This window comes from Synchytrium microbalum (genome assembly GCF_006535985.1).
Source record: "Synchytrium microbalum strain JEL517 chromosome Unknown SmJEL517_scf0005, whole genome shotgun sequence".
Classification (NCBI taxonomy): domain Eukaryota; kingdom Fungi; phylum Chytridiomycota; class Chytridiomycetes; order Synchytriales; family Synchytriaceae; genus Synchytrium; species Synchytrium microbalum.
The window spans coordinates 743,115-760,561 of record NW_022158354.1 but is presented as its reverse complement, the minus strand read 5'-3'; the positions used below and the strand labels follow the sequence as shown (position 1 = coordinate 760,561).

The following is a 17,447-nucleotide window of genomic DNA, read 5'->3' as shown; positions in this document are numbered from 1 at the left end:
CGAATGTCACACATTCGAATTTCAAGTTCCGTCATTGAAAGTACATGCAACGTCGATTACTAGCAACTGCAAGCAAGGCAATAGTTCGTAAAATGAAGATCACTCCGATTCCTTGTCTTTCCGTAAGTGCGAGACTTCTCATTGTGTTATAGAGCTTCACAACTCCAAACATCCAAAAACCAAACATTCAAATCATTGACCATTTTCATCCATTACAATAGGACAACTACGCATACCTCCTCCTCGACGAACACACCAACAAATCCGCACTAATCGATCCCGTCGAGCCGTCCAAGGTCCTCCCCGTCGCAAAAGACACCAACATCACAGCCGTCCTCACAACACACCACCACGCAGATCATGCTGGTGGCAACAAGGGAATCGCATCCCAACTCCCTCATATACCCATCTACGGCGGCGACGACCGCATCGATGCACTATCCCATAAAGTAGAGGACCGTGTCAGTTTCAAGATCGGCAGTCTCGATGTCACGCCCATGTTTACCATATGTCATACCAAGGGGAGCGTGTCGTACTATGTCGTGGATGCTAGTACGGGCCAAAAGTGTGTGTTTACGGGTGATACGTTGTTTGTTGCTGGTAAGAAATCATCTTGTGTCAAAGTATTGCCATCTCGCACTTACACGACATTGTGTATTAGGATGTGGTCGTTTCTTTGAAGGCACGCCAACGGAAATGCATCACTCCCTCTTGGACGTATTGGGCAACCTGCCAAAGGAAACTGAAGTATACTGCGGCCACGAATACACGGCCTCCAATTTGAAATTCGCTGCTGCTGTCGAACCATCAAATCACGATGTGGCTCAAAAGCTGGAATGGGCGAAGAATACGAAATGCACTGTATGTGGATTGTGGATGGCGAAAAGCCCGACTCTTATTCCTTTCGGGTCACTCAGTCCTTTTGTTTTGATAGGTCCCATCAACAATCGGTGAAGAATTCAAAATAAATCCCTTCATGAGACTCAATTCAAAAGAGATTATTGACAAGACTGGAGTCTCGGATCCTATTGGTGTTATGGGCAAGTTGAGGGAGATGAAGAACAAGTTTTGAGGAATAATAGTTAGTAGTAGCTATTTTTGTTTGCAAGAATAGACTCCGTTTTTTGTATGTATTCGATTCAGAATGGTTCACCAAGGGTTTGCAAGTATACTAGGGCAACGTTACAAGGTATACTACTGTTTCGTAGGAAGAATTCAACGACAGGATGATAGGACGACAAGGATGATAAAGAAACTACTTCCAGCCTGAGAAGCAACAGAAAAAAGTACGTTAACAAGGAAAGAATCCTTTTCAAGGACATAGGATTTTCAACTACACATAGTATGGAAGCACATATCCAAAAGGTTCGGATACATTACAACGTGAAGGAGTATAGTCAAACATGCTATATTATAAATACTCTATAAGGAGTGCCTTACTTCTAGTCTATATGTGTACATTGCGTGTGATCTAACTATAGAATGGATTACAATTACACAACAAGTACCTCAACAAGAAACTGCTCATACTGCCCACCAACAATCCACAACTAATACAAGCAACCATGAAAGCTCCTGCGCCTTCCCGTTGTATTCGTGCTGTTGGTCTACCATCATCTTCCTCATCATCTCCATCCTCCCTCCTTGGTCCATCAGGTATCAGCAACGGAGCAGCCATGATACAAGCAGCATCGACATATCCGTTGGAGAGCGCAAACGCGGCCGTTATACCCAGAAACATCCAGTCTTTACCAAACACGAGCGGCAGCGTCCTGCCCAGTATGTTTCCAAAGCGGTCGTGGAATGTGACATTACATAAGAGGAATGCGGGTGGGAAGACTAGTCGGGCAACGGATAGTATGAAGAGGATTGTAGGCGATTTTATAAAGAGAGATGGGCATCCGGGCAGTGTTTTACCGAGCAGGTCAAAGAGGTTGAATATTACGAAATGGATTGGTACGAGAAGGGTGTTTGATGATGTTGATTCGACGGCGGATGTGATAGCAGGGAATGAGGCCAGCGTTATAACGAATCCGAGCCATAGCGATCCACCGAGCAGGTATACCTTTTGGAAGACAGGCCAGTATAGTTTGTCCTTTCCTACTCCTATACTACTCGTTGATGGGTTTACGATATCCCCTTCATCTATAATATCGATATCACTTGCGACATCGTCGTCCTCGTGGTCTTCTGTATTTGCCTGCTGATACTCTATAGACCGCTTTACAGGCAAGTTTGGCAGCAGCTTTTGGTATCCAATCATGACACCAGTCGCCAAGAATATCGTTAGGAAGAAGTATGCGAATGCTCTATACGAGTCTGTGCCTGCGTTCACACTTGATGCTGTCAGTGCTAGTTGGACCAGCTGATATATACGTAGAAAGATGTTCGAGTCAGTATACAAAAGCTGGTGACTTGGGGTTACAAACTTTTTTTGGTTTGTAGATAAACTCACACTTGGAATAAGACCAGCTAATCCTTGTCCACTCATGAATGCGGATGAGTATATCGGAGGGTATAACGGTAACTAGAAAAGAAACGTAGCGAATATGAGTGAAACTCATGAGCAAAAAATCCCTGCTCTTGTTCCTCCTGATGAACTGCACAATATCCAAAAGCTCCAACACGTTCACACATACAATTCCGTAAGCAGCAGCCTGAAACGACGTCGCAACAGACGACAAGACAATCAGACACAATGTCAAGAAGAAGTAGACGTAAGGATCTAGAGATAGTAGAGCCATTATAGCAGCAGCCGAGAATATGAGGATGATGAGGGTATGCCCGATGATGACACGAGCGTTTAGTGCGATTGCGTTTGGTTTTGCGAGGAATAGTGCTGTTGGTTGTTGAGAAAGAGTGAGTGTCGATGTTGACAATTATGACGGAACCACAACCAAGCACAAGCAACCACAGCATTTTATACGTACTCAGACAAGCAAACATGACGACCATATAACAAATAGCGAAGTAAGACATGAAGGTATCAGCGAAAATGGATCCTGTAAAGCGAGACTTGAAGAATCCATTTGCCGTAATCCAGGTCTAAGTATCCGTGAAACGAACGTTCAAAGTTAAATCACTTCCGCAAAGCTCAACGATGATATCTCTTACATTCCAGCTCCCTAATGAAGTGTGTGTGAATGTCAGTCATAGATCAATGTAGACCATTCAAGCCCAGGAACATTCATACCAAGATAGACCAGCCCATAGATCATGAATATCGTATAGGCGGCAACACTATGCCATGATCGTGGCTGCATCGTACTATGTGATGAAGAAGGCATTGCTACAGCTTCATTGTTTTCAGTTCCAGTATTAGATGGTCCTCTTTTGATTAGTTTCAGCGGTAGAATCGTGCCAGAATCGCGTATGGTGAGCTACGGATGAGGTCTATATGGTCTCTGCACTCTTATCTGCGTCTAATATGAGCGACTGGTTTGGCTTGATTGAAGTTTTGATTTTCGAAAAACCCAGAGGACGATTAGGAAGACATGCTAAGAAGCTCGACAAAAACAATCCCAATAATCAAAAATATTCGAGCCATGTCTACTGCTAAATTGGCAATCAAGAAGGTCACTGTTATTGGGTCGGGTATGTGCAAATTGAGGCTCTCATCAACAACGTGAATACGAACATTTCCTTGTTGGCGTTTTATAGACAAAGAGGCCAAAGCCCATTTTGTAAATCAATTTATTTCATTATTTTCGTGCTCGCCATCTGAAACTGAGCCTGCATCGCTTCAAAGAAATGCAACATCAAACACACATTCCAACCAGGCTCACCCATCTCGTTACCACATACAGGCCTCATGGGCGCTGGAATCGTCCAAGTCGCAGCCCAAGCCGGTCTCTCCGTCACAATGGTAGACCTAAACCCCGATTTCCTCGCAAAAGGCACCTCCATAATCACAAACAGTCTCAAACGAGTCGCAAAGAAACAATTCCCTGCTTCCCCAACAGACCAGCAATCTCTAATCACATCCATAATGAAAAACATTTCCACATCAACTGACTCGCTCGCGTCTGTCGCATCCACCGATCTAGTCGTTGAAGCAATCGTTGAAAACTTGGGCAAAAAGCAGGAATTGTTTCGAATGCTGGATGGTGCTGCACCATCACATACGATATTTGTTAGTAATACGAGCAGTTTGCCGATTGGGGATATTGCTAGTTCTACGAAAAGGAGGGACAAGTTTGCGGGCCTCCATTTCTTTAATCCGGTGCCGCAGATGAAGCTGGTGGAGATTATTAGGACTGGGGAGACTAGTCAGCAGACGTATGAGGCTTTGAAGGAGCTGTGCAAGGTTATGGGGAAGGTGTCTGTTGAGTGTAAAGATACTCCTGGGTGAGTGTGATGGAATGCAGTTACCACGCTGTTTTTGGTTAATGACTTACACACCTCACCCAATTACCCAGATTCATCGTCAACCGCTTACTCGTACCTTATATGATGGAAGGCTTGAGATTGGTTGAACGTGGTGAAGCTTCAAAGGAAGATGTCGATATTGCTATGAAACTTGGTGCTGGATACCGTAAGTATAGTCATCCGCTTCTTCTTGTTTTTGGTTTGATTTGAAAAACGTTTACGAGTTCTGCGAGCATTTTATACTAATCCCTCTCTTCTTACACTTCATTAGCTATGGGTCCTTTCGAGCTCATGGATGTAAGCATTCACCGTGTCTCTTCTGGTTTGTTTTTTGCATATACTCGTTCTATCATACAACTACCATAACCGTATTCACACATTAGTACGTTGGTCTGGATACAATCAAATTCATTTGTGACGGTTGGTATGAATCTGGCAAAGGATTGGCTGGTGACAAACTGATCGCTCCTTCGCCTACTCTGGATGAAATGGTCAGGAAGGGAAACTTGGGCAGGAAGTCTGGAAAGGGGTTTTACGACTATAGTAAAATCTAAAGGGGGTTGACGTTGTTTCAGTTGTATTGTAAAAGTAGTTGCAGTGTAGTAGTAAGGAACAAAGCAGAACCATATCATGGGTTTCTATACGCCCCTCAGAGAACAAGGTCTTTTGCTGTACGAGTTTACATGCATTATTTTTTTCTCACATTATCCGTTGCGTTTCATATGATTTTTATGCCAAGTTCTTACAAAAGAAAAAACGAATCCACCACCCAAACTAGATACTGATTCCTTTCCTGGAAACTAATATGCAAATGAATTCCAAATTCCTCCTACTCCTTTTTTCGTTCCTGAAACCACCAACCCCACACCAACATCCTTCTCAAGAACCACCCAACTCTTCATCATCATAATCAACCATCTCATCATCCATCCCAGTATAAGCTGAAGATAATAGTCCAGATGTTCCAGCAGACACTGGTGGAGGAGCTGCATCGTCTTGATGCCACCGTGTCTTGCGATTACTGTTGATACTAGGACTACTACTGCTACTGTTAGCATTATTGTTATTATTACTTGACGCAACAGGAGTAGCATGATAATCCAACGGCGATAATAGCATTGCTCCTCCTCCTTGTATACCTCCTGGTTGCATGCCGCCACCAAGACTGCTGTTATTACTGCTACTGCTGTTTCCTTCTTCACCAGTCTCTTGTGGTAGACCCCATCGTGATTTACGTACATGCGGGACTTTTGGCGTCGTGGGAGGTGGAGCATTACTGACAAATGCTGCTGCTATGGCTGCTGCTTTTTGTAATGGCGATGTAGCTAGTGATGGTGCTGGTGTTTCTCGTGGTGCTGGTAGTACTGCTGTTGGAAGGAGAGGAGAGTCTTGACTACTACTATTATTGCGTCCTTCATCGACAATACGACGATCGTTTGCTTCTCCTCGACGATCATCACCGTCCCTTCTACTAGTACTAGTATTGTTGACATCACGTCTCAAATCATCATCAGGTGGCTGGCGGCGATCTCGTATGGGATCTTCTTCTCGATTCATCTAAGAGACGTGAATGCGCGGTGTAAGCAACTATACGCCGGCAGTCATCTTCATAAATAGACGTGTTTTTGCAGATAAGATGTCCTTGCTGCTTGCATCAGTTTCTTAGCTTCACAGGAATCCCCAAAGAATTCCCAACACTTACTGGATTCGGCGATCGTCCTCTCCCTTCACGTCTAGCATTTCCACCAGGAGGGCTGATCGACCGTCTACGTGGTTGCTGTAGAGCATATCGTCCGGGATCCATAAATCTCATGTCTGGTGGTGGCAATGGTCCTCGTCCCATCATATGAGGAGGTGGCATTGGACGCCCTCTAGGAATCATGCCTGGGAGTGGAGGGAGATATGTTGGAGCTGTTTATAAAGAGGAGATAAGATGAGTTTCGAGATAGACCGAAAACTAAAAGAAGACGGTATCCAACGAAATGATTCTCGTTCACCACAAACCTCTCGCAGTCCCCATCCTATCTGCTATATCCCTAGATACATCACGTCCACTATCTCTTCCTATATCACGACCCATAAAAGGTGGTTCGCTTCGTCCAGCTGATGGAGGCATATCATTACGACCTATGTATGGGCCATCCCTTATTACAGGTTCTCGACCAGGACCTCTAGACTATTGAGAAAAGATTGGAGAAGAGGGGGGAGAGATAAGATGTTGTTTAGATGATTGTTGGGTGATTGTGTATGTTTGTGATGTGTATATATGGATTCTGGCATCTGAATTTGTTGTTTGTTGTATGTATGTATGATGTGTGTTTGGAAAACAGCTAAAATCTTGCTAAAATGATAAAAACTGGATGGGTATCCTAAAAGTGGAGCTTACTTCAGGTGCAATGTGCCGTGGAGCTGGTAATCTACTAGCAATCAATACGCCGTTGCCACCAACTGATGGTGGAGGTGGCAAGAATACAGTCTTGCGTTCCGAATTCGATGAGGAAGGCACTTGAGGTGGTTGTGGTGGTAGAGATGGCATGAATGTTGGTGTTGATAATGAGGGAAGTGGCGGTAAAGTCACCGTTGGATTAGAAGTTGGAGGCGATGCACCACCGTCGGATGGTGGTCGCCGTCTATCATCACCTTCACCACCCCTGTCTGCTTGCCGATTACGAGCCCAGTTATCTAAATCATCATCTAAGTCGCTTCTCATTACTTTTCTTTGCGGTGATCGTTTACGTGGCGGTGATTGTGGGCGAGTTAAGGTTCGATCCAATAGGGCTCTTGGATTATCTAAATAGAGGTCATGGTTGTTGTTTTGGTTATTGTTATAGCGATCGCTGGATTGAGCAACAGAGCTACTATATACATTACCAGAAGAAGCAGGGCCGTCACGAGGTCGATATCTATCAGCACTTTCAGGCCCAGGACGCCAATATCCTCCACCAGGAGAAGGAGATCTCGATCGTTTCCTAGAGTTACTTGGTCGATACCTGTCTACACGTGATACACCATTGCCATCACCATCTTCATCACGATCTTGTTGACCAGGTCTGTATCTATCGCCACCTGGGCGAGGCCCATGAGGTATGACTACAGGCGACCGTGATCTCACTCTTGCGGGAGGAGAGCCAGACATTCCACGTCTCGGAGGTGATCGTATCCTTCCTTCCAGGTTTACATTAGATATACCAGGACGATAAGAGTCTATTGTTCGCGTATATGGTAGTCCAGCTCCTGAGGCTGATGGTTGTTGCTGTTGAGGTTGACTGGGTCGGTAGCGATCTACTATTCGACTAGTAGCATGCCATCTTGGATCGATGGCTGGAGAGTCGTCTCCAGCAGGTCGACTAGAGCGTCTAGGAGGACTGTTTCCACCACCGCCAGGGCGATATGTGTCGATTATTCGACCAGTACGATTGCTGCGAAAGAGTCCTGCGGGCCCATGTACATCACTCAGGCTCGGAGCGACGGCAGCGTCTCCTTCTGGAGCTTGACCTTCTTCCAATTGAGTCTAAAGAATATATAGATGATATATCAGGGTGGGATTAGAGGTTGCTTTGTACAAAAGAGCCAAGTTTCATATGAGCAAAAACCAAATGTTTATGGCGAGCATTCTAGCAACAAGAGGCAGCAGCTCACCCATTGAGAGTCGGCATCCAGGACAGCATCGAATTTGGATGGACTATAAGAGCGTTCTCTTTCGCTTCCATTTCCTTGGTCGTCTCCTGTAAAGTGGGATGCCTTGCTTGTTGGCAATTCTTGGTCATCTCGTCTTGTTACATCCATATCGTCACCGGAATCAGCGTCATATGGCATGTCTCCATTGTACATATTTGCTCGTCTCCGTCTTCTCTCGCAAACTTGGTTATGATTCGAGCTTTTTTTGAGTTGACAATGAAAAGCAGAGATATGTTGGCAGATTGCTAGGGCAATGGAAGCTGTTTGGACGTACAATTCGTACCTAAAATGCACCATCATTGTAGTCTCTCCCTTTCAGAGACTTTGATGACAAAACTCGACAGCCAACCATTCAAATCTATGAGCCAGAACTTCAAACCAATTATCTCCGTAAATTACAATCTATTTACTATCTTATAAAGGATGAGCATGGAAGCTGGCAGTAGACCACGTCCGTCGCCGGAGGACATAGCAACTAGGCTTGCTTCAATACTTTCGAAAGAGGATGGTCTTGCAAGTGCCAGATTCAAGAGTGTACCGGATATATTGGCCAAATTCAAGTCGGACTATGAGGTGCTCTCGAGCCCCGTGTGGCTGATTACTCAAGGACTTTCCTTATGCAGGGAGAAGTACCATACACAGTATCAGCTCCACGGAGTTTCGGGGAGTTGTTGACAAACATCTGGCCCTGGCATGTTTGTGATTTGGACAACGTTGAGGGCAATCAAGCCCAATTACAGGCTGTTCATTCTACTCAATCCGCTTCAGTGATAACTTGTAAACTTTATTTAAACACTTCTCTGACCAAATGATTCACCTGTTTTTACCGCAGTTCTCAGCAGAGTTTGTGCAGAGGCAGAAGAAGCCGCAACCCGTAGAATCTCTCCAGCCAAATAATCTCGTACCCGTAACAGAGCTCTGAAATGAAACGGCACGCTCCTGGACCGGTACCATCTCATATACACCATCTCTATATTCACAGCATCCTTACACGTCGTCAGAAACGCCAGCATCCTCTATTTCATACAAAGCTCCATACGATACGTTGGCAAAGACATTTGCACACACGGATCCAGATGTAGTAACGAAGCTGTTACCCGAGTCGTGATATACATTGAATATCCGATTCCAAGAGAAGTTACGTAAACAGCAACATTGCACATAGGTGGATATCGATCTTCATGCGCTAGAAATAGTAATAAGCGTCTTACTGAAGGTGTTTAGAACTTTGCGACTCGATAATTCTTGTTGGAATTCAAAAATGCGGCATTCATTGATTCACGACACAAACACAATGAAATACTGCACTTGACTTATATACATTTATGAAAATTGAACTACACTACAAGGCTGCTATTTTTACTACATTTTGTGTTTGATCAACCACTGTCTATTTCATATATCATCTTTTTGACCTTTATCGACCATATCGTCGCAAAGAGAAGCGTGACAACCTCTTTCTTTGCGCAACTGGCATCGTATCATATCTGATGTTATAGTCGTAATCTTTGGGAGGTACAGGTGGTCGTGGTGAAGTTGGAGATGTGGGATTGCTGTTGTTGCCAGACTTCAATATTCCTTGCTTTCGAGGTACTTGCTGACTACTACTACTAGTGCTGACCGTGCTGTCACGACTATGTGCTCTCGGCGCACGAGTACCGTTACTTCTACGGCGATGGGAACGAGATGATGAACGGACTGATTCCGAATCATCAGCTCCTCCAGCTAAAAGTGCTTCAATCGATGGTGTGCGTTTGATATTCTTGGCTTCTAGATACAGTGTCAGCAACTCGGATGATACCGAATGCTTCAAAGCAAGGTTTGGTGATGATCCTGGTGCACCTTGGTTGCCTTCTATTGCTGATACAGGTCGTTGTTTGGGCTTTTTTGTTGCAGCTGGTGAAGCTTGTTCTACTTTCTTGTCGGCTGGAGCAGCTGCTACTTTAGTATCGATTGACTTTAATGCTGGTTTAGATTTCCTAGATGTTGATGTTCCAGCGCTAGTCACACTCACTGCATCCATAGATGTGCGAGATGTGCTGCGGTCCTCGTCCTTCCCAGATGAAGCTGGGGTGGTAGTAGTAGTTGCGGGAGAAGACGACGATTCGGATTGGAGCACCTGTCTCAAATCAGAAGTCATCTTGACACCCATAGCATCCATCCACAGTTTCAAGAGCTCCTTCGCAAGTTTTGGATCACTTGTTGCTGGTGGTGGAGGTGGTGGGGGTAGACTATCATTATCACTACCACTGTTACTTCTGTCTACACTACTTTGTCTGTATTCCTCTAATATACGTTCCCGTTTTGGTACATCCAAGTGTGTTTTCGGAGAGACGGGCGATTTAGCAGCTGATAGAGGCGACATTACAAGACTACCAGACGTAGGAGTAACAAGTTCGGGCGATATGACGGCTATCGACTTTTTACCTGCTGGCGAGACTACTACTATAGGTGCAGCTGGCTTTGTTATAATCACCAATGGGACAACGGCTTGGTACCGTTGCAAAGCTGTTGCACTTAGAGACGACACACGAGCTGGTGGCAAGTCGTCATCACTACTTTGATGAACCAAGAGCGGGACGGTCGATTGCTGTGAAGTAGATTGTCTGACTGGACTTGTAGGTGACTTCCATGCCGGTGACATTATAGCAGCAGTAGGAGACTTGGATACTTTAGGCAGAGCTGCTAATGGGAGTGGTGATCCCGGTACAGCAGATCTTGGTGTTAACATCCTTGCTGTAGTCGTTATATCATCTCGAGTGTCATCATCAGACGACAATCGTATATTCAAATCACCCAAAGTCGGTTGCCTTTTCAATTCTCGTAATGTACCAGCAGCAATACGACGTAATCGTTCAGTCTCAAAGGATCCAGCATTCTTCAAAATACCCTTGGATGGTGGTTGACCTGGAGGTGGCGGTGGAATGGAAGCCAAATCTACTACTAGAGATCTACGCTGATCATTACTAGACTCGTGTTCTAATTCCAGTTCTATCGGGTAGGCTGAGATGCGTTTCAGAATACCCTTTGGTCCTGCAGAAGCGTTGCTATCCGATGAAGCTCGACCTGCAGCCTCTTCCTGATCAGACGACTCTTCCGATGATACGGCAACATTATCCTCTTCATAACTAGAGTTATGTTCATCAGAATCCTCCTCTTCTATTTCGTCGAGTATTTCAAGCGTTTTGGCAGAAAGCTGAGGCTTTTCCCATTCAACAGACTCATTCTCACTGATGTCTTCAGCCGAGTCTGATGACGGCCCAATACCACTATCTACCGATGAGTGTATTATCGAGTCCATAGATACCGACCGAAGTCTATTCAATCGTTCAAGAGCTTTGCTATCAAAGTCTTCCTCATCGAAAGCTTCAAGATCTTCAGTGGGCAGTGGAGCAGCTTCTGGAGTTGAAGTCAGAGAATCACGTCTTGGTCCGACTAGATTACTAACTGCTGATGCATCTGGTGCTAGTAATGCTACGGCTACTGCTAGGGCTTCGGGTTGTACCACTGCTGTTTCTAATGGAGCTTCAAATTCCACGGGGGACGTAGACGAGTCAACCATTAAAGGCCTGGGAGTCTCCTTGGGCTGCTTATCCCTTAGAGTAGATATCAGCGAAGTAGCATCGGCTGGTTGAGTCGCTTCTGCCTTTGGAGCAATAAGGGACTTTCTTAAAGTATGACTGCCAGTACGACTGAGACCAGCTGAAGCACCATTGCTAGGTTTGCGTTCTAGAGTAGTCACATCTAAACTGTTTCCAAAGAAGCTCTCAGTCTCTGAAGATACTTGAGGAGGCCGTTTAGAATCCAGACTGAGCCGTGGTCGACTAGCCAGTGATTTGAGAGCAGCCTTTTCGACCGCTTCACGACTAAGTTCACGTTTCTTGAGCTCTTCTTCAGCTTTACGATCAGCTTCCATGGATTGTCGCATTTCGACTTCTTCACGAGATATGTCCTTGGCCACGCTTCGTCTACGTTGTTTGATGATTTGCTGCTCCCAGTATTTTGGTTTGCCATTAGACATTACAGATCGAGGTACATCTTCCGATTTGCGCCAGAAACCTCTATTGAGTATCGACTTTGACGATTTAGTCGACTTGATGGAGCGAGTGTCTTCAGACTGTTTGATAGACTTGGCATCTTCAGACTTTCGACCCTAAAAGCAATGTAGCAACGGTTAAACACTGCAAAATGCATTTTCGAAGACAGAAGAGATAACATACCGAGAAGAAGCGGAAACTACGTTTGCTTTCAGCAGATTTACGAATATTAACTTCACCGAATTCAGGTGAATCTGGAGCCTGTTGGTCGATTTCTACAGAGTCAAACGCTAACTGTGCAGTTTCTGGTAGTGGTGATGCCGTCATTCGCAACGGTGATTCTGTGACTGGTGTTGGTGATTCTGTGACTGGTGCCGGTGATAATGTCACTAGCGTTGGTGATAACTTCACTGGTGTTGGTGACAGTACTGAGACTGGAGATACAGCAAATGAGTTCGTTGGAGAAGGTATCTCCTTGAATTCAATGGGTCCAGTTAAACCAGCTTGAGCTACTTCCCGCTCGAAGTCATGGTTGGCAGCTGACTCAGACCCGGATGCTCTTAATGCAGCAGCATCTGTCTTACTGAGTTTAAGCGACCCACTCAAACGTTCAGTCAGACTACGACGTCTAACAACCATCTTTTCTTTATTACTGCTCTCCCTTTGCTCTTTAGCATATCGAGCTTCAGTAACCTCAGCAATGGTTTTAAGACTCATTTCAGCATTAGATGCTGCGAGACGAGTCGGTGTGGCTGGCTCATTCAACATCTGAGTGCGGAAGTCCTTAAGTGCTTGCTGGACTATAGACATGACAGCCAGAGTCTTTTCTTCCTGGTAGCGGCCAGTGATTACTTGGACTCCTATTGGCATACCGTTTTCACGTTCTGGATCATAGAATTTATAAGCTCGACGTTCTAATAGATTATATTTCCGGTCGTGTGATTCAGTAAGTATATCCACGTCAGCAAAGACATTTGTGACGGGAAGAACACCAGCAGAGTAGTCCAAGAAGGAATACAAGAGAGAGTAGGATCCAGCCCATGACATTTCACCAGAGCTATCTAATGGTGTAGCTGGATGTACGTGTGCTGGAGCTAATATGGCATCAAAGGGTGCTCTGGCGTCATGGAATCGAGCTTGATCTAATTTAAATGATAACCGGTTAGCGGAAGGGTCTTTTTTTGGTGCATAAGACCCACAAACTTACACTCGGCTTGTCCTCGTTGTAGTTGCCAAAGTCTTTTCACATCAACAGGGTCGGTGGCCGCCAACATACTAGCGGCTTCATTTTCGTGTCTAGCTACAAGACCTCTGACAGCGACAGCTTTAACCCATTTTGGCATGTTAATCAATTTTGAAAGACCAGCTAGATGTGAGTCCATCGGATCTCTTCCCTTGGGACCCACCAAGGTAGCAAGACCATCAGCTACTAATAAAGCTAAAGCCAATCTTAAAGCTTGTGGGACATCTGGTGGATCGAATCGAACACATTCATAGCCTTGAGCTTCGAGTGCCATAAGCGTCTCAGCAACAGCTCGTGCGCAGGGCGGTGTAGCCCGTACGAATCCATCATCAATGTAGTACCTGCGAGAGAGGAAAAAAAACAGTAAATAAGTTGCATAATTGATACTATTGCATTCAAATGACAATACCCGAATCGTAATTTGGCCTTCGGTTCTACAGGTTGGTCATCCCAAATCATGGGTAGAGTACGAGGATCAGCATTCCAAGGTCGTTCTTCCACCAACAACTTTGAAATAATCTGAAGATCATCCAAATAACGAGCCATAGGACCAACCACCATCTTGACAGCGTCTTGTCCTGGTATGTTGTCACGAACTCCTTCAAGAGGGAATCGTCCACCAGAAGGCTTCAAACAGTATATTCCTATTTTGAAGTCATGCGTCAGTTTGCAACATAAGCACAACAGCAAAAAAACACGCCGTGCGCTAGTACTCAGGCAGCACTTACCACAGAAGTGAGCTGGAATACGATTCGATCCCCCAATGTCAGTACCAACACCAATAGGTGCACCATCAGCACAGATCAAAGCAGCAATACCACTAAAATGGAATTGTCGCCAATAAGTAAAAAAAAAATAAGTCCAAAATTTGTGATTGATCTTACCCAGAGCTTCCACCAGGACTCAATCCACGATTCAAAGGATGAGTAGTGACACCATACAATGGATTACTGGTATCAAAACTAGCCATACTTTGTGGCACATTACATTTGGCGAATGGAATAGCACCCGCTCGTTCCAAAGCTAGCACGATCAGTGCAGATTTTGGAGCTGGATTACCAACGAATTGGGAGAATCCCATAGTTGAGTCTGTTCCTTCTATATCAATATGTTCATCGACTACGAATGGAACTCCGTGTAATGGTCCTTTTGCTATTCCAGTGCGTCGGAACTCGTGGTCTAGATCACGAGCTCGACTTATAGCTCGATCAATAAAGTGCTGCGTGATGGCATTTGTGGTCTACAAAAACGGGTGCTTATTAGCGAACGGCCAAAAAAGATCGTACCCATGCTTGGGAGGTACTTACTTGGTGTACTTCAAGAGCTCGGGACGCGAAAGCCATCATAACCATTTCAGCTAAGATTGAAGACAATAATCAGAAATTCGGTAATAAAATAGGAAAAAAAACACCAGGACTAGCTTACCATTCCATTGCCTTGCGATAGTGATCCTATGTACGATTTCACTCGCCGAAGCATTCAGTACTTCGTCAATGGTAGCGGTTGGGAATGGGAGATTGCGTGACAATTTCGTTGGTCGTCGAAGATCACGGGCTGGCGGTACAAATGTGTGTTGGGATGTTTGTTTACGTGCTAGTAGTGATGATGATGAGCTCTTCTTCTTGATGGACAGAGTCTTTCCAGTGGGCGGTGCCATACTGGCTAATATCTAGCTTCGTGAAATTGACTATCGGGATCAGTGGATGGTAGAAGGAAGGAGGTTCAATTCGTTATTGCGGCCACAAGAACGAGATCTTGTGAATTCCTATGAGTGGCGAGTCCAACACTATCTCGGAGTAAACTTCCAATAGATAAATCGTATTCTCCAAGTATCCTGGAGCTTCTTTGGCGGCCAGTTTGTTGGGGTGAATCGAGACTTCTTTCCTTCAACTCTTGTGTTTTTTGCCAACCAATCATTTTCGATTGGGAAATTACTTGCCGTCCTTGGAGCAGCACGTTCCCACATTTGCAATTATCAGGACTCATATACTTAGGAGACCTTTGAAGCCAGCTGACTGTTGTGGATATCCTCTTGAACAAGAGATCGATTGTTAAACCATGTATTCAAAAACAGTTATCGCAACAGCCCTTTTAGCATTTGCTAACTCCGCATCTGCATTATTTGGTAAGAGAATTTGAACAAAGTATTCATGAAATCAGCAGCATATGAAACATATTCATATTCCATTGTTTCATCAACGCCCACCCATTGAACGTCGATCTAACCCAAACATCGCTAGTCGCTGGTCTAGGAGACGTGCCCGTAAACCCAAATTTGACATTCATCTGTCAAACAGCATTGTCAACCGGCTTATTCCCAGCTATTGGCAGTTGTGGTGAGTAAATATACGGTACTGCTTCAACGACTGAACTCTGAGACTTTGTTGTCTTTTTCAAAGGTAACGGTGGTCTCTTGCTATATGGCAGCTCTCCAGTGACATCAATATCAGCTGGGTATCTTCGAAGCTCTGCAGGACTTTGCACCCCGAGTTGCCTGACCTCTGTAAGCTTTCCGCCACGTCAATGACATTCGTCAACAACTCAACAACACTCCTGACTTCTTTCGCTTCTCAAATAGATCAACAGTATTGCATCAACCGCAAACATCATATCTTGTGGGTCCGACATCATCTTCCAAACTGGAAGTACCGGTATATACTCCTGGTTTGAAAATCAAACGCTAAGTGGTGTAGCTGCCACCATGGCTGGAATCAACGAAGTCAGTTGCTTGTCTTCAACAGTGACTTCTACTGTTGCGTCGAACTGCTTGGAGTAAGTACTGTCAGGAGTGGTGCATTGCGCCACGTCATGTGCTAACAAAACTGTAATCACAGGCAAGATACAAACGTAATGGTTGCTGTTGGAGCTAATTCTACGGGTGCATTGAACGCCACTACCACTTGGACAACTCTTATTGGAGGTCTAGGTAAAGACCATGCTGATAACTTTGACCGCGACACAACTAAATGTCTCTTTTTCACTAGCTCAAGCCATCCCAAAAGTAGTAACTCTGCAGTGTGCAGCATGTAGTGCTCTTCAACTCAAGACTCTGAAAAAGTGTACGTTAGCAGACCCTCCTGTTTTCTTCGCGCACACTGGTATACTTATTTTTTTCTCCTTAGACTCTATGGTGGTACCATTCTACACCAACTTTGCACCTCTCGTAGCAGCTATAGGAGCTGTCAACACATCAGCAACCAGCAACTTGTGTGCGTTGCTGACCACATCAAGTCCTACACCAACACCAGTGCAAAAAACAAGTGACGGCACGATGATTGGAAGCGCACTGTCTGTGTTATTCGCATTGCTGGCGTCTTCGGTTGTAGTGATGTTGTCGTATATGTAGATATGGATATAAACGCCTTTGTATAATATTAGTCAGGGTAGTATTTATAAAAGGACCCACTTTGAAACATCTATACCACTTCGGAGCGAAAAAGCGATAATGTTTCTCTAAGAAGTCACAATATATTTCAACATTTCATACAAGGGGAGATTTTACGTTTACAACGTCTCTTCTTCGTGACCCTTGTGGGAGACCCATATATCGTACTCCATCTGCACTCGCGCCGATTTTATTGCCTGATCTTCATCTTGTTGCTCCAAATTTACTTGTGTGGGTAATTTCTTGGCCTTCTTCTTCTTTTTAGGTGCCCTGATAACGAAAGATTGGTTAGTCACTCGTATTGAAATATGCTACAACATTCCAACAAGCTTACTCCTGAAGCTCTTCATCCATCGTCGGCTGTATTTCAGGTTGTGTTTGCGAGTTCTCCTCGAAATGTACCTCCTGCTGATGCTGTTGTAGAATGTCTGTCTCTGTTGTTGGTTCTGGAGACTTTATCGTCTTCTCCGTCTTGGCCTTGGATATTTCGTGTGGTGATTTAGAAGCTGGTCCTTTGCTTGATTTGAGAGGATCGGGTTTAACAGAGGACTTTTCCTTGTTGAGCGGCCTTGTGGGTTTTGGCAAGGTAGGTGATTTCGGATGGTGAGGCTCAGTCGGTTCGTGTTTAACATGCCCAGTTTGGTGGCCGTCATGTTCATGTATAGGGCGAGCACCATGACTCGTGCGTGGCTTGAGACTCTCAACAAATTCGGCATCTGTCTTTATTTCAAGAGCC

General features: G+C 44.9%; 4 protein-coding genes across 4 annotated transcripts; 2 read left to right on the top strand and 2 right to left on the bottom strand.

Moving 5' to 3' along the window:
• Nucleotides 1-44: 44 nt before the first annotated feature.
• Nucleotides 45-1,072, top strand: SmJEL517_g01603 (hydroxyacylglutathione hydrolase; the record flags this gene model as incomplete). Its single annotated transcript, XM_031167531.1, has 4 exons — nucleotides 45-122; nucleotides 222-600; nucleotides 662-861; nucleotides 935-1,072. 4 exons carry the CDS (start codon nucleotides 45-47, stop codon nucleotides 1,070-1,072), a joined length of 795 nt encoding a protein of 264 aa, XP_031026499.1.
• Nucleotides 1,073-1,471: 399 nt separating this feature from the next.
• Nucleotides 1,472-3,287, bottom strand: SmJEL517_g01602 (uncharacterized protein; the record flags this gene model as incomplete). The annotated part of the gene is made up of 6 exons (XM_031167530.1): nucleotides 1,472-2,365; nucleotides 2,456-2,527; nucleotides 2,640-2,839; nucleotides 2,931-3,045; nucleotides 3,115-3,125; nucleotides 3,194-3,287. The coding sequence occupies 6 exons, from the start codon at nucleotides 3,285-3,287 to the stop codon at nucleotides 1,472-1,474; spliced, it is 1,386 nt and encodes a 461-aa protein (XP_031026498.1).
• A 258-nt stretch (nucleotides 3,288-3,545) lies between these two features.
• On the top strand, nucleotides 3,546-4,922 carry SmJEL517_g01601 (uncharacterized protein; the record flags this gene model as incomplete). The annotated part of the gene is made up of 5 exons (XM_031167529.1): nucleotides 3,546-3,594; nucleotides 3,807-4,347; nucleotides 4,419-4,534; nucleotides 4,640-4,665; nucleotides 4,752-4,922. 5 exons carry the CDS (start codon nucleotides 3,546-3,548, stop codon nucleotides 4,920-4,922), a joined length of 903 nt encoding a protein of 300 aa, XP_031026501.1.
• A 4,541-nt stretch (nucleotides 4,923-9,463) lies between these two features.
• On the bottom strand, nucleotides 9,464-14,983 carry SmJEL517_g01600 (glutaminyl-tRNA synthase (glutamine-hydrolysing); the record flags this gene model as incomplete). The annotated part of the gene is made up of 8 exons (XM_031167528.1): nucleotides 9,464-12,199; nucleotides 12,267-13,225; nucleotides 13,291-13,667; nucleotides 13,736-13,970; nucleotides 14,055-14,146; nucleotides 14,211-14,566; nucleotides 14,634-14,683; nucleotides 14,752-14,983. 8 exons carry the CDS (start codon nucleotides 14,981-14,983, stop codon nucleotides 9,464-9,466), a joined length of 5,037 nt encoding a protein of 1,678 aa, XP_031026500.1.
• Between the last annotated feature and the right edge of the window lie 2,464 nt (nucleotides 14,984-17,447).